General features: G+C 29.4%; 4 protein-coding genes across 11 annotated transcripts in view; 2 read left to right on the forward strand and 2 right to left on the reverse strand.

Moving 5' to 3' along the window:
• Nucleotides 1-1,251: 1,251 nt before the first annotated feature.
• On the reverse strand, nt 1,252-4,608 carry bug (thioredoxin domain-containing protein bug). Of its 3 annotated transcripts, none has more exons than XM_018520773.1 (6): nt 4,587-4,608; nt 3,842-3,978; nt 3,554-3,751; nt 2,671-2,891; nt 2,349-2,575; nt 1,252-1,812 (listed from the first exon to the last, which is right to left on the reverse strand). In XM_018520773.1, the coding sequence occupies exons 3-6, from the start codon at nt 3,606-3,608 to the stop codon at nt 1,458-1,460; spliced, it is 858 nt and encodes a 285-aa protein (XP_018376275.1). In that variant the 5' UTR covers nt 3,609-3,751; nt 3,842-3,978; nt 4,587-4,608; the 3' UTR covers nt 1,252-1,457. The 3 variants fall into 3 exon arrangements, with proteins under 3 accessions (XP_018376275.1, XP_018376273.1, XP_018376274.1); XM_018520771.1 differs by lacking the exon at nt 4,587-4,608 and adding an exon at nt 4,207-4,341; XM_018520772.1 differs by lacking the exon at nt 4,587-4,608 and adding an exon at nt 4,053-4,073.
• Nucleotides 4,609-4,621: 13 nt separating this feature from the next.
• Nucleotides 4,622-7,597, forward strand: LOC108769667 (thioredoxin, mitochondrial). 4 transcript variants are annotated; one of them, XM_018520774.1, is made up of 4 exons: nt 4,622-4,679; nt 6,215-6,418; nt 6,830-6,953; nt 7,287-7,597. In XM_018520774.1, the coding sequence occupies exons 2-4, from the start codon at nt 6,237-6,239 to the stop codon at nt 7,398-7,400; spliced, it is 420 nt and encodes a 139-aa protein (XP_018376276.1). In that variant the 5' UTR covers nt 4,622-4,679; nt 6,215-6,236; the 3' UTR covers nt 7,401-7,597. The 4 variants fall into 4 exon arrangements, with proteins under 4 accessions (XP_018376276.1, XP_018376279.1, XP_018376278.1 ...); XM_018520777.1 differs by having other exon boundaries at nt 4,660-4,679; nt 6,212-6,418; XM_018520776.1 differs by lacking the exon at nt 4,622-4,679 and adding an exon at nt 4,688-4,701 and having other exon boundaries at nt 6,212-6,418.
• A 607-nt stretch (nt 7,598-8,204) lies between these two features.
• On the reverse strand, nt 8,205-12,058 carry LOC108769684 (uncharacterized protein C7orf50 homolog). The gene is made up of 4 exons (XM_018520802.1): nt 11,853-12,058; nt 9,484-9,586; nt 9,038-9,233; nt 8,205-8,750 (listed from the first exon to the last, which is right to left on the reverse strand). Exons 1-4 carry the CDS (start codon nt 11,917-11,919, stop codon nt 8,466-8,468), a joined length of 651 nt encoding a protein of 216 aa, XP_018376304.1. The 5' UTR covers nt 11,920-12,058; the 3' UTR covers nt 8,205-8,465.
• A 170-nt stretch (nt 12,059-12,228) lies between these two features.
• Nucleotides 12,229-15,258, forward strand: part of PIG-Q (phosphatidylinositol glycan anchor biosynthesis class Q) — a 5,302-nt gene continuing 2,272 nt past the window's right edge. For 2 of the 3 annotated variants that reach the window (XM_018520799.1, XM_018520801.1), the window contains exons 1-2: nt 12,229-13,325; nt 13,598-13,878. In XM_018520799.1, coding sequence (XP_018376301.1) covers nt 12,537-13,325; nt 13,598-13,878 — 1,070 coding nt within the window. In that variant the 5' untranslated portion in view covers nt 12,229-12,536. The remainder of the gene's footprint in view (nt 13,326-13,597; nt 13,879-15,258) is intronic. The other variant, XM_018520800.1, reaches the window with a different exon arrangement.

The raw sequence follows: 15,258 nt of genomic DNA on the forward strand, positions 1-15,258 counted from the left end.
ATATATATATATATATATATAGCAACGTTTTAGCTTTAAGAATCTGTACTTTTAATTGCGATACGATGATTTTTAATGGAGTTACGAGTAATAAAATCAAAATGTTCCCTTTTACTTAATTCGCGTAACTTAGAAACAAAAAATCGAAGGAACATTTTTAAAAAACGATTTTGTAGGGTAGGGCTTCAAGCTTTCACCATAGTCGAAAATTTACTCAATTTTTTTGGCACGCCACAGATCTACAAAGTGAAAAGAAAATTTTTCACTTTTTTCAGCTCGTATAGTTTTCTATATGTAAAAATTACAAAACTCACACATAAATTCAAAAAATATAGTAATTAATCGAAAGTAGCGATTTCAAGCTTTAAAATCCTTTTCTTAAATTTCAATCGTTTTTAACTATCAGAAGATATTGATGGGGAAAGATTACTAACTTGTAAAGAGACTTTTCCTAATCTAATATTATTCTCCTTTTATTGTATCTCAATATGAAAATGTAATGTAACATTATATTATAAGCTAATTGTTTACCTTAGCAAAATAAAAATCAGCGCGACAATGAATTAATTAGCACCGCAAACTCGTGCGAACACTTACGAACAAGAATGCAGAAGTAATAAAAATAAATAACTTATGTCAACAAAAGTTACAAAGTTGAATGAGAATTAGTTGGGAGTATATATCAGTATATACAAAGAGACGCCAATCCAAATGTTTCTGTACGTCTGTATGTTCTGCATGTGTTTCCGACATGATTTTTTTGCATATGCATGGTGGATTAACATCAATGAAGTATTAACTTCCACATAACAAACGCGGATTTTAATAGGTATTGTTGTCAAATCTGTCTTAAATAAGGTAAGATCTTACACACAATTTTAGAATCTATACAGATATTTTTCAATAATAATAGAATTAAGTAATTTGCAATTTTAAAAGAAACGAATTTCCTGGCAGATACTTGACGCTTGACGGATCATATAATAGCACCTTTACACTTTTATTTTAAAAATTAAACAATTAAACGTGAGAGATTACTTTACTCTTCCACATGAGTACTAATTTTGCTTGTGAGTAATTATTATAACTTACAATTAAAGTAACTTTTTAGTAGTAACTAAATCAAAATTTAGCTGTATAATAAATAATAAAATTTAATAATTTCATATATAAATTACTTTAAACTATTCTTTAATTTTTAAAGAATTCCTTTTGCTAGTATTTTTTTACATACTTATTTATTTTTCCCTTTCTATTTACATATTTATAAAACCTCGATAAATAAATAATTCAGTGATTAATCGTACGGTTTAATATGGTTTTTCTAATCGACATCTTCTTCTTCTTTTCCTTTTTCTTCTTAACCCGAGGATTTCAGCCTTCAAAAGATGGCTCAGTAACCATGCAGAGATATAACTTTTTTGGAGGGGACTTCAAGGGGCCAAAAGTCTCCTCAGTCAATCGACGTGTTCATGCTCCGCATTACTTTCGAGCCATGTGTTCTGAATAAGTTCAACAAATTGTTGCCACCATCTGCTGCGCGATGTGAAGTACAGCACGCAAGCAACTATAAAGATCCACGATAACACCAGGCAATAGTCCATCTCGTTGGAAGGCGTACTCGAAACCGGCCCCATAAAATCCGCCGATGTAACATATAATGAGCCATTCGGCTGCAGATTTGTTAGATGGGATACAAACTTGGCAAACGACTCCAGAGTGTAAATCGTGTCGTTGAATTTGGCGACAGGCTTGCCATTGTGAACTAGCATCAATGTTGGCACTCCGACTATCCCATACTGAGCATTGAAACTGAAAGCGATATATTTTTTAAAATCATATTATCAATTTCAAATACCACACACAGGAGAAGAAACAGATAATTTAATCAATTTTCTTTTCGCACTTCCTAATTTTGAAAATCAAATCTAGTCAGCCAAGTTTATAAAAAACGAATTTTGTCGAATGCTTGTTAGAAATTTTATCAAATGTCTGTTAGAAATTTTGTTAAAAAGGTACTAATTTGATTTGAGTGAATTTTATTATAATTGATAATGCTAACAAATTGGTAGAAAATATATAACAAAATCTGCTGTGAATAAATTGTCGACAAATCATACAAAGTTTTTTCCAACGATCTGACCAGTTAACAAATTAAGAACTAATATTTGTTTAGTTTTTGAGAATAATTTACTCTCACATTACGTCAGTCAGTAAAATACAAGATTAATGTAGTTGATGGTAGTTCGCTGAAAATTTTTAGCGAATTTGCTAACAATTTGCAAGCAAAATAACATTTTGCTGATTGTAAAAATGTACTTTTTTGTTTCCTAATTTTGTACGCTCACCTTTGGTGTTTTATAGCATCAATTGCCACGGCTTTAATATGAGGAAATGAACGAGGTATAGCATTAAAATGTGGCGCAGCTTGACTGCTGAATACACACCACCTGGCATAAAATAACACAAGAACGCATGTTCCTGGTAATTGTTTACCATCTTTGTCATTTCTGGAGCGATTTGATGGGCCAGGCTCCAACATTAATAGCTCCATGAGTCTTGTTGCATTGACAATCTGTAAGAAAAACAGATGTATAAGAAAGATAGCTTATTAGCATGATTTTGTTTGTTCCACATATTGTGCTATTTTATTCATAAAATTTGTAGAACCTCAACAGGGCCGTAGATCTTATCTGATGAGCAATTAACTTTGGTAGTATTAGTTGAGACAGTATCAGTGACGTTTACTGTGACATCAGTATTTATTTCTACAGACTCATTCTTTTCGTTTGTATGAATCTCATTATTTTCTTCTTGATTGAAGGAAGAATCCTCAGATCCGGTTTGTGCTGCAAGTTCTTCCACAACCTCTTCACTGCTTATGACACTAACTAAAAGTTATAGATAATATACTTGGTATTAATTCGAAAAATAGTTTAAAGCTGATAAAAATGTTCAAGCAAATATCATTATTTATATCTACAGCAGAGATTAATATATTCAAATATTTGACAACTGTTTATGTATCCTCTAAATTCTTTGGAGTAGAATTTCATTCTAAACAATAAAAATTGAGCCAATTTTGAAAAAGAATGGTTTAATTTTCAATCTTTAAGAGTAAGATTTATTCTAAAAATTTTAAAGAGTAGTTAATAGTTAATAATAGAAACATTCCTTTCGTATAAAGAATACATGATAAAAGATAAATAAACAAAAATTTTAATTAATTCTAATAAATCAAATATAATATTCTTAGAATTATAAATTAGTTAAAAAACAATACAATTAAAAGAAGGGCTACGAGCCAAAAAACATTAACTTTAATATTTTAATTTACACACATATGTTTCGACACCGTTTGTGTCATTTTCAATGTACATAAAGAATAAATTTAGTTATGAACGATTTACATATTTACGGTTGAATGATTTTTAACATTAAACATATGTGTGTAAATTAAAATATTAAAGTTAATGTTTTTTGGCTCGTAGCCCTTCTTTTAATTGTATTGTTTATAAATTAATTTTTTTTTTACTAATAAATTGCTTCTTACTTAAGATTAGAGTAGGTATAAGAAATCCTATAAAGCTTATTCTTAATAAGTTCATCTTTTATGTTTGGCATTAAACTACTTGTTTTACAATGAAATTGAAAAACCAGTCTTGTAAAATCTATAGATGTAACAGAACGTACAACAATCCGTTTAGTTGTTTGTTAGATGTCTCGATATTACAAATGGATCAATTTCACCCTAAAAAAAATTAGAAAGTTAAAATTTCTTTTATTAAATTTTCATCCTGTGGGATACATTCTTTCCATGATTTTATACAACTTTGCTTACAATGTTGTGATTTTGCTTTTCTATCACAGCAAATTATTCCACTCTTCTCGTTTAACCTAAATGAATTTACAGGATCCTTGGAAAAGTTTTTCTTTAGCACTTTCACCAGGTGACTGTTCCAAGTTAAACAGCAGCATCTAATTTTTTCATTGTTATTAACTTTCTTTAAATAACAATTGTTTATACATATATATGTTAGAGAAATAATTACAGAATATAATTGAACGATCTGCGTGATAGTATATTTCTCAACTCCAATAAAAATTAATTATGCATTATTCAGATTGATATTCAAAATATAACCTACAAGGCCCCATATATTTACATTTTTTTAAGTTTAAAAAACGTATCTAAATTTTAAACACTTGTCTTTCTAATTTATCGAAGCACAGTTATTTATTACTTCTATTCGGAGTCTTGCATTTTAACCAGCTTTAACTCCAATAAATATTGGAAAACAGTACACTGAAACAACTTATTTGATATATTACGCTTCCTGCTGTACTGTACTTTTTGCACTACATAAGTTTGTTCTTATAACTGAACTTCATGCATTTTTCATCTGTCTGTGTTGCAAAACCCTTACAAAAAAATTTAAAACAAGATAAATTTATACTTAAAAAGAAAAAAGCGATGATACTGAGGGCAAAATGTCCAAACAACCCAAACAAATCTATTACGACTAGAAAAAAGGAATATAAATTTAAAACAGTGTAAAAAGTACAGTACTTTTTGTGTAAACAACCTTTGCGTCAGCTGACGCGTCAATTTCTGTGCGCGTGCGTAGGAAGCCTTTAATAAGTAATGATAGGTTATTCAGGTTATTGGTGAGTTATCGGTGAGTATTTGGCGAATTATCGGTGAGTGTTGCAAACTTTTGTAATGTTTAGATTTGACAATAGAAAAGAAAATTAATGAAATGCGCAGACGATATATAATAAATTGACGTATCGATACGAGTATTAATATATCGAGGTGCGTGAAAACCGAAGTTTGATGCAACTTGGCGCAATCGCAGTCTTTCATCACGAAATATACAAGGTGATGATAAAAAAAGTGATTAATTAACGTCGAAGGACTTTTATGACGAAATAATGAACGCAATTTTCAATGTCGACAGACATTATTTTCAGCCTGAATTTCTTAAAACGACTATTTTTTTTTTGTTATATTAATTAAGACGGACAAGAACTTCTGTATACTCGACAAATATATTTAACAATTCTGATAATACAAACGTATAATATTCGGGCAGACGCAATTTTTAATATAAAGGCGGAAAAAAAGAGTAACAGTTGACAAAAGAAAAAACATTATACGCTTCATCATATCAAAATAATGAATCTCGATTCTCGCATTCAGATCTATGACATTCAACCAATAACGATTACTAAACATTTTTCGAATCACGTTGCAAGCTACTTTTTAATTATTAATATAGCTATTGATATATTAATGTCAGAATGTCAGAATGTACGTTTTCACGTATTGTCCGCGGTATTTGTCAACGTTTTGGCCTGCTAAACTGAATCATGAAATCTGTAGATGTAAATGTAATTTGGAAATATATGATGTAATATCAAAGTTATAGAGAAAATTAATGCTAGAAGCACTGACGTTTCTTATTCACTAAAAGGACTGAGTAAATAAATTGATAGTTGCTTTCCATTCGTATCAAAATTCAAACATTTGTGACGTTATAACTCAGTTGAATGCATGTTCTTTTTTATTCTAACAAGTAATTGAACTGAGATTTTACCTAATCTACACAAGCTCAAAACGATGTGTTTTACTGATTGTGAGTCTTGTTGACTCATTAAATGCAAGGTTATAAACCTGTATTGTTATATGATAACTTTATCATCAAAGTGACATCATTATTTAAGTATAAAATATATTATTTTAAACTCCTTATCATTTCTGTGAAAATGGAAAGCAACTACTATAAACATATAAAGAAAGTGATGAAAAATCAAATATTTTTGTGCTATGTGTAATAAGCGCCAGCATAAAATATTTTAAATGTATTTCTGAAATATTTTATTGCAATATTTCAGATATTTTTTATGAAATATTTCTAAAATATTTTATTGAAATATTTCAAAAGATGATCCACATAAATATTTAATGTTAATGTTAATTTAATTTAATGATGTGTGTGGGAAAGGATATATATACAATTATTGATAAGTCAAACAATTTAAGAATCTTATCTTTTAAGAAGTATAATATTAATCTAAAAAATAGAAATGATCACTGATTGCTTGATATTTTTAGTGTTAAAAGGATTTAGAAGAAAGAGAGAAAAAACAGAAAGGAGATAATTCTATTTTGATGTATAGTTTAATAATTTTGCATGTTTTATTTGAGCAGTGAACAACTAAGAAGCTGAAAGATGCAGCGCTTGGGAGTTCAGACTATCCGTACTAGCAGAATCCTTTTGGGCAGTAGATTGTACACCACAGTACCTGCCCAAGAACAAATGGTATCTGCTGCCTTCAAGATCCAGGATCACAAAGATTTCCATGAGCGCGTGATGAACTCCAAAGTGCCTGTTATCGTAGACTTTTTTGCCACGTAAGTATTATGTGGATTTGTAGTTCCATGTTTCAATAGAACTGTCTCGTAAATTTTTATTAAATAAATCAAGCTGACAGTAGAAGATGGTATTCATAGCAGAATAAAATAGCTCAGTAATACTGTATGTATAAAGTCTTTCCTATACCCTAATATATTTTGCAGTTCTAATTGTAGAAAACGATAAGTACAGTCAAGACTGTACATATTTATTATGAAATCTCTGTCTTCTTAATTAATTTTTAATTTATACTTTATTTGCATTGCTTGTACTCCAATTGCATTCCTTTATTTTAAAGTTGTGTTAAAAGATTCTCTAATTTTACCTGGAACTTTGAACAAAAATACCCAGGAATTCTGAAGGAATTTTCTACAAGATTTCAGTAAATATCCTGCCTGTAATTATTTCAGATGGTGTAATCCATGTCGCATGCTGACCCCAAGAATAGAAACGGTTGTTGCCGAAAAACAGGGAAAGATACTGTTAGCCAAAGTTGATATTGACGAGCATACAGACCTCGCTCTAGATTATCATGTACGTATCCTTTTTTATAATATCAGTACAACAGTCATTAAGCATTAGGTCTATTCTTTTCAGTTGAACATCTTGCATGGTTCACGTTTCCTTTTTTTCTCTCTACAATGAAGAAAAAAAAAGAAAAGATGAATGGTACAGGTTCAGCTAACAAAAAGAACAGGTCTTTTTAAATTCATAAATTGATTGATAGATTTTGTGTAACTACTTTAAAGTTGAGTTTCCCAAGTGAAAGTTCAGGATTATAATTGAACAATTGTATGAGTGTAATTTTTTATGATTAATTTTGGACTTGGATATTTGAATCATATTTCATTGTACACTAATTTTTAGGTCGGATCGGTGCCCGTCCTCATTGCTATGAAGGATGGCAAGGTTCTAGAGAGAATAGTCGGTCTTCAAGATACCGACAAACTCAGACAATTTGTTAACAAGTATGCGGAGTAACGTAACTAAAAATTATTATGTAAATTATCTCTAATGTTGCAGTTCTTGTTAATCTTTGTATAGAGAATTTTTACATGATGCTTCGAAATCTGCAATTATGTTTATAGTACATTCTTCTTAGCTATATAATAAATGTGTAATATTGTGCGAAACAAATTTTGATTTCTCTCGATAATGCAGGTTAAATAAAATGTTCTTATCAATGAAATACCGAAGATAGCGCTTTTTTAAAATATAAATTTATTTGTAACGAGTTTATAAATTATGAAATAAAATTATCATTTTAAATTGCATATGTTCTCATATAAAAGATATTAACTTTATGAAAACTGGAAAATTTCAGACATTTTAAATGACAAAATGACTTGATTGCCTCGGTAGTCTAAAGGCTCAGGACTAAAGGCTCGCACGGTATGCAAGAGATCCGGGTTCGACTCCCGGCCGAGGTAATATTTTTCGCAATAAGAATTAATTATTTACAGTTTTTAATATGTTAAGAATAAGCATCAAAAATTTGTTAAAATTGCTAGTCAATTTAACTCGTGATATTACTGCGGTAGTTTAGTAGAGTTAGCGTTTCAAGACCGGAAATTTTCCGGCGCGCGTTTCTGTGGGACTACATACGTAGTATATAAATTCACATAAGAATCATACAAGCATTAAGATCCAGCTAGACCGTGTAAGGCTTTGATTTTCTATAGTTTGATATTTAGTTAAATATAATTAATTTAAATAAATATTTAATATTTATTTTTTATTAATTAATAATTAATGTAACCTGTATAATTATTATGTCAGTTAAATATGATTCATTTTAATCTCAAATAAAATGTTTGAAATTTTTCTTAGTCCTGCTTTTAATATAGTCTTGAAGTCCAGATTAGTCATCACTACACAATTACATAATAGTACGAGAAATGTATGTAAATTACTCGCACAAGTTTCTTAAAAATTGTTTAAAAAGAAAGTTCAAGTTGTTCGCTATTTCTCGAATCTTACATGTTAAGAATTGCTCTTCTTAACAATTTTTTATCTATTTTATCTTAAAATTATTTAAAATTGAAACTACTTGTCAGTCGGTAAAGTCTGTAAAAGTTGTCTCGCTCTCTTATAAGCAGTTGACATCATAATTTCATTTTTGTTATCTTCGACTGTCTCTGCCTCAGCTTTCCTTATAATTTCCATTCCCTTACGTAATAACACTTCGCGTGCCATGCCTTTACAACCTTCGAAATATTCCAGAACGATAGGAAAAAGATTATCAGAGATGGAATTCTCATCTAACAAATTATCCATCAGCCAGATCTGCTTAAGTTTCTCAAACTTCCATTCGTTCCTAGAATGTTTCCACTGTAAAAATAATTTTATCAATTTGAAAAATGTTAATCAAACAATTAATTATCTCCATCAAATCATAAATAAAAAGGAAAGACAAATAAAACTTTATTATTAGAATTAACAGTATGTGTTCATCTTCTATTAATCTTATGTTCTTTTTATAAATGTCAATAAATTGTCCAAATGCTTACAGATGGTTATGCAAACAGAAGAAAACGTTTTTATATTGTATTTATATAAGGTATTCCAGAATCAAGTCTTTAAATATTAACGAATGATTCAAACAATTAACAACTTACCAGGGATATATAGTTTAATGCTTTTTGCATGGCATGCGATCTACGAGATTCCATCTTTTTAACAGCTGCCTGGACAGCCTTCTCTTTTTTTAACTGCCTTTTAGATGGATTCTTAGCAGTCTTTACATTCTCATCTGAAGCTTCCTTTGAAGATAATACTGATTTTGAAGTCTCAATATCGGTAGTGGCATCATTACTAAAAAAATTGTTTAATCAAATCTTCATATGTCATTATTTATTAATAAATTTTGTAATATAAAAAACTTTAATATTATAATTTTTATTTTGTAATTTTAGTATATTTAATATTTTAATATATAATTTAATTTAGTAATTTATTTAATATGTGACTTAATATAGTTGCTATTGTGAAATATTCTATATCGAATTTTAACTTAAAAATAATTTCGTTTATATCAGAAAGAAGAAATTTTAGATTTTTTTACCTGACTTCATTCGACTTCAATCTTCTTTTTTTCTTCTTTTGATTACTTTGTACAATATTCTCTTGAGATGTCTTGTCAGTTTTGTGATTATTGTTCTTGGGAGCTGTAAAAACATTTATTACATAATATTACTTAATACATATGTATATATGTAGATATATTTTATAATTAATTTTGAATATTCCTTTAAAATTTTTAATAAAGAAAAAGGAAAAACTTTTTAAAAATGTAACAACAAATGTAAAAATGTAAAACCTCACATTTGTTAAAGTTTATTCTTTATCAGATCTCCCTAGAATTTTTTCACATATTCTGAACTTTTTCTATTCGTATAATATTCATAATTTTAATGCATAATAGAGAATGGCTCAAGAAATTTAAATAGAAGAAATTAAAATACGAAGGTAAAATTATTTTTGATAAATATCATAAGTCTACATTCTCAAGGAGATTCCTCAATTTTTGTTCTCATTATCCGTCTTGTCACAAGCGGGGTGTCATTATTGACGCGGTTAATAGGATTGTATTACTGTCTCATCCACAATTTCATCAGAAAAATTCAACTGAAACTATTGAGATTTTTTTTAGAAAACGGATACCCTTTAGACTCTATTTTTTTCGACAATTCAAAAGAGATTAAATTATCATATTTATAATAATAATAATAGTTTTGATATTAATTTGAATAAAAGAATTAAGGCCACACAAAAATATTTTACTATACCCTTACATTAGGGGTGTTTCTGAGTTTTTTTTGCCTATAGCATACAAACTTGGCTGTAAACTGTCTTACATAATTCCGAATTCTTTGAAGAACTATATAAAGATCGATTAGATTCTCTGTCCCATCAGGGTATGGTTTACAAAATTTCATGGGAGGATTGTGAGGCTAGTTATGTCGGCCAGACTAAGAGAAGACTTAAAACTAGATTACAGGAGCATATACCGGACATCAGAAAGAAATCGGGGTCTCCTTCGGTCATTTCGGACCATAGAACTACGTGTAATCATAATTTCGATTGGAATGACATTAGAATATTGGATAGTGAACCATCTTATAATAAACTCTTTAATTCAGTTTAATCTCTGAAATGGTTCACATTAAGAGACAGAGACAGGGCTTAAACAGGCATAATGATACAGAAGCTTTACCGGAGTCATACCTTCCTATCATACAATCTCTTTCCCCTTCTACATGGGTTTCTTGTTGGTTTTCTACTGGTCGTCTTTTGTCGTTGCTTTCTGGTTGACAATACAGAATGATTCTCGTCGCAAGTTTGCTTTAATTTTATATATAATATTGTTTTAATCACAGACTCAAAGATTTCTGACATTACTATATTATTATATTTGACTGCGCATTGCATTTTTAAGGTATTTTTCTTTTCTTTTATTTACTTTACGTTGTGACACATTTAGATAATTTTAACTTTTTGCATATTTCACTTTATTGTTCTGTACTGTTACACCGTTTTGTAAAAAAATTTTTTAATTTTATTTTTGAATTTGATACTACACACAGATTATACATTTTACATACTTTGTTGGTAACGAAATGTTATATACGTTTATTCTTATAATTTTTAATTTATACTGTAGAATCTGAATTAACTTATTATGAGAATGGACTTATAACTTTGGTTTACTTAACAATTTTGTTATATTTTGTCAATATCTATTGTCATCAAACGATGAGGTATATCTTGGATTTAATGTTTGACAACTACATATATTCGCCGTTGGATACTCATCGATATCTGACTGTTTGGGGCAAATTCGTGATCTACCTTCTGTTAACTATATATAATTGATATCAAGGCCTAAACAGCAAAGGTCTATGTTAAATTAATTTTTCGGCATTTTACTTTTATGATTACTTACTTATGTGAATCTATTTTAACGGATATTTATATACAATTTAGTTTAGAATTTTGATAATGACTCGAAGATGGTCGAAACGTTAGTTTTAAGGTAGGCATATATTTTTATTTTGTTTTACTTTTATGTTTAATGTCAACGTTATTATATGTACATTAAAATTTGTTTGTTTTGGCTCGTAGCTATTCTTATTTTAATTTCTTCTACTATAATTTTAATATTAATTTTTATGCTAAATTTTTCCTTTTACTAATAGGGCAATTTTTAATAATAAATAATTACCAAAATCTTTTGTTCTTTTTAGAAAAAATAATACTATTTTGATTTACTACATATATACAGATGTACAGAAAGAGTCTATATTAATAATAAAATATTTTAACAAGATTAATGCTATACAGAAATGAATCCAATAATTCGCAGATGAACGACAAGAGTGAGAGATATTAAGAGAAACAAACAAATCCATCTTAGAATTGCTGGCAACTGACCGTCGGTCTTTTCCTTTTCGTTCTGTTTCCTTTTACGCTTCAGTTTCTTCGTATTATCGCTATCCATTTTGCAGCGGATATGAGAGTGACACTTTTAAATTTGTCTCATCTATGCACCCACGATTATATCATTCAACACATTACTCTCTACTCGATAAACTATGATAAACTAGATGAATGTAAAACACGCCATGCCATGCGGTCGACAGATGCGACTAACCTAATCTAACTCTAAACTCTAATCAAACCTAACCTGATCTAACCTACAGCTCGTTCCACAATCGCGTTCTACAATTTATAAAAATTGATCAATCACAGTTGATCACAGTTGAATATTCTCTTCATACTAGACTGTGATTGGTCAATTCTTACAACTATAGGCTGAGATAGTCCACTTGAGTTTAGTAAAGTAATTGCTAAATAAGTGAAAGAGGCTCCAAGAGACTCGGATTCGTTTCTGCTATATGGTTACATGTAATACAAAAGAATTTTGTATAGAAAAATATTTCCTCTTATCAGGAAAAGTATTTCTTAAAACGACTGAATAATGAATAATGCTGTGCCTCTTGTAACATGGAAATGATAAGAAAAAAGATACTAAAAATAATAGAATTTATATAGCGATCATTTGACAAAATTTATTTTCGACAGACTTACTTGACTGGATAATCTTTGGTTGCAAAGATGGCGAGTAATTTGTTAATATTCATTCCACAAACGCTGTGCACCGAAAATTCCGGCTATGTACTTGGTAAAGTAATACATGACACCTGCAGTGACTTAAAAAAGTTCTACATCATCAGTTTGCGTAAGACAGATCCAATAGAATTAACTAAGTCTACGTTAGATGTTATTGGATATCATTCCAATAAGAACGAGGCTATTGACGAATTTTTAGAACATAAGCATGCAAACTGGATACACATTGTGACAAAGCTTTCAGAGGATGGACAAGACAAAGAATATCGTCTATTGAAAATCATTCTTAACAATAAAAAAATTGATCTATCAGCAATGCGTACGATGATTGTTTTGTATAACCAGTGGGCTTTGCAGGAAACAGAATTGTTTGAGAGTAAGACAACGTCGGGCGATCACTTTTACGAGCTAGCTAAGCTTGTACAGAGCAAGAAGGACGAATTGAAAATCAAGTCTAGATTTGTTCGCATTTGGGAAACTCTGCTGACTTATCACATGTCATTTTATTTGCACCTTGTCTTGTTTCTATCCAAGGTAACAGACAGATTATTGCCGATTTTGAAGTACTCTTCCCTTGGCTTGCATATCCATGACTGGCTTGAGAATGTCAAGTGGATGTTAGCAACAATTATGAGAAATAGGGGCATTAAACTGAAAACAGGAAACTATGTTCTAGCAATTGTAATAGATATGGCACTAGGAATCTTCGTATTGCAATTACTGAAATATTATATCAAAGATCAGCCATCACAGCTCCTTCTAAACAATGCAGAGGCAAGTTTGGATGTACTTATTATGTATATTAACAAAATAATTTTTTATATTTATTTCTTTCTAGTACAAATTTCATTAAATATATTTTGAATTTAAATTATTTAATTTAACAAATTTGATCTCAAAATTAAAATTAATTTGAAACAAAGAAGAAAAATAAAAAATAAAAGGCTTAATTTCTATTATACAAAATTGAATATTACATATTTGAGATACATTTTTGGCTCTATCTGTTTCTACCAGCTTTAATAACTGGAATTTCTATTCAACAGAAAGTCGTGGAAAGTTTGAAGGAGCTAATTAATTGGTTGATGGGTGTACCAGCTGGTCTAAAGCTTAATCATGCTTTAAACAATACTATGGGCAAGTTTTTCTTGTATCATATACAGCTCTGGTGGACATTTTTAATATTCTTAAAGCCACTTCTGGATCTTGCGTTCGAAGTACTGCTCTTGTTTGGAAGGCTCGGCATTACATTTCAAATATCCATCGTTGCAGACCTTCTGGCTCTTGTCAGCTTTCACACATACTGTATTTACGTTTATGCAGCAAGGTATAATGTCTTCACATTCTCTAATATGATAAAATTAATTCAGGAAATAGAAGTAACTCGTTACTTGTAACGAAGTTACAGTTACAAGTTACTTTTTTGGTAACTACTAGTAATTGCGTTACTTTTTTTCTTTGATAACGGTAACGAAGTTATATTTTTTTGATAACGGTAACAAATTTTACAGTTACTTTTATCATTACTTTGCATATGATTGGACACGATATGACACAAACCACTTATAGTATAATATTACATGATTAGTCCTGTAAATATAAAAAATCCTGTAATTTTATAGAAATTATGTAATTCCACACAAATTATGTAAATTTGCTTTTATTGTATAAATATATCTTATTTTATATTGAAAATTATATAAATAGCAGGATATTTTGAATATTTTCTGTAATTATCTAAATTTTAGTAATATTACATAACAGAAATTTTTCGCATGTGTTGTTAAATGTATAATAATATATAGTGCGAAATGTATTGTCATATTATCGTTCCTGTAACTACACATACATATTGTAATTGTACTTCCATAATCTGCTTAGTTATAAACCAAGAAATTATTTTTATTTGCATATTGCAAATTTACAAAAGTGTGGACGTTTACAACTATTATAGTGGGTCTCAAAATTATCTAGTATAATAGTTGTAATTTTACACAATTTTTTTACAGTGCATAGCGATTGAGACTAGAGAAGCCCCTAGGCCTGTCCGCTGTGATTGGCGGTCGTCAATTTAAAAAAAAGTAACGGAAAAGTAACGAAAAGTTACTTTCTGAAGTAACGGTAACTGTAACGAACAGTGCATAGCGATTGAGACTAGAGAAGCTCCTAGGCCCGTCCGCTGTGATTGGCGGTCGTCAATTTAAAAAAAAGTAACGGAAAAGTAACAAAAAGTTACTTTCTGAAGTAACGGTAACTGTAACGAGTTACTTTTAAAAATTGGTAACTAGTAACGATAATATATTTATATTTTTTGACCGTATATTTGAGAAACTCAATTAATACTAGAATGTAACTGCCTATTACGGTCGGAGCTGGATCTTCGTTGCTTTAAATAATTCAATCTTGAATTACTAATATATACTATATATGTACTTGCATATATACCATATTGTAGTCTTTTTTTCAAACTGCGCGCCGAATTGTTTTTCCAGACTAAATAAACGTAATTAAAACTACTCTAGTAATCGCGAATTAAATTTACAAGCAATTTTAATAATTTGATATGCTACCATCAAGCATCATATATTATAAAGATGTTAATCTATAAAAACTATTAATAAATTTAAATGCTACCATCAAGCATCATATTATAAAGATGTTAATCTATAAAAACTATTAATAAATTTATTGCGAAAAATATTACCTC

The sequence above is a fragment of the Trachymyrmex cornetzi genome, unplaced genomic scaffold (assembly GCF_001594075.2).
Source record: "Trachymyrmex cornetzi isolate Tcor2-1 unplaced genomic scaffold, Tcor1.1 scaffold927, whole genome shotgun sequence".
In the NCBI taxonomy this organism is placed as follows: domain Eukaryota; kingdom Metazoa; phylum Arthropoda; class Insecta; order Hymenoptera; family Formicidae; genus Trachymyrmex; species Trachymyrmex cornetzi.

Excerpts from the sequence above, each read along its gene's own strand:
- bug (XM_018520773.1), bottom strand. The coding sequence starts at position 3,608 with ATGAACTTATTAAGAATAAGCTTTATAGGATTTCTTATACCTACTCTA. Across the intron at positions 2,892-3,553 it reads TATACCTACTCTAATCTTAA|TTAGTGTCATAAGCAGTGAA; the intron begins GTAAGAAGCAAT and ends TATAACTTTTAG. Across the intron at positions 2,576-2,670 it reads AGATCTACGGCCCTGTTGAG|ATTGTCAATGCAACAAGACT; the intron begins GTTCTACAAATT and ends TTTTTCTTACAG.
- LOC108769684 (XM_018520802.1), bottom strand. The coding sequence starts at position 11,919 with ATGGATAGCGATAATACGAAGAAACTGAAGCGTAAAAGGAAACAGAAC. Across the intron at positions 9,234-9,483 it reads TTGAAGTCGAATGAAGTCAG|TAATGATGCCACTACCGATA; the intron begins GTAAAAAAATCT and ends CAATTTTTTTAG. Across the intron at positions 8,751-9,037 it reads CATTAAACTATATATCCCTG|TGGAAACATTCTAGGAACGA; the intron begins GTAAGTTGTTAA and ends TTATTTTTACAG.
- LOC108769667 (XM_018520774.1), top strand. The coding sequence starts at position 6,237 with ATGCAGCGCTTGGGAGTTCAGACTATCCGTACTAGCAGAATCCTTTTG. Across the intron at positions 6,419-6,829 it reads ATCGTAGACTTTTTTGCCAC|ATGGTGTAATCCATGTCGCA; the intron begins GTAAGTATTATG and ends TAATTATTTCAG. Across the intron at positions 6,954-7,286 it reads ACCTCGCTCTAGATTATCAT|GTCGGATCGGTGCCCGTCCT; the intron begins GTACGTATCCTT and ends ACTAATTTTTAG.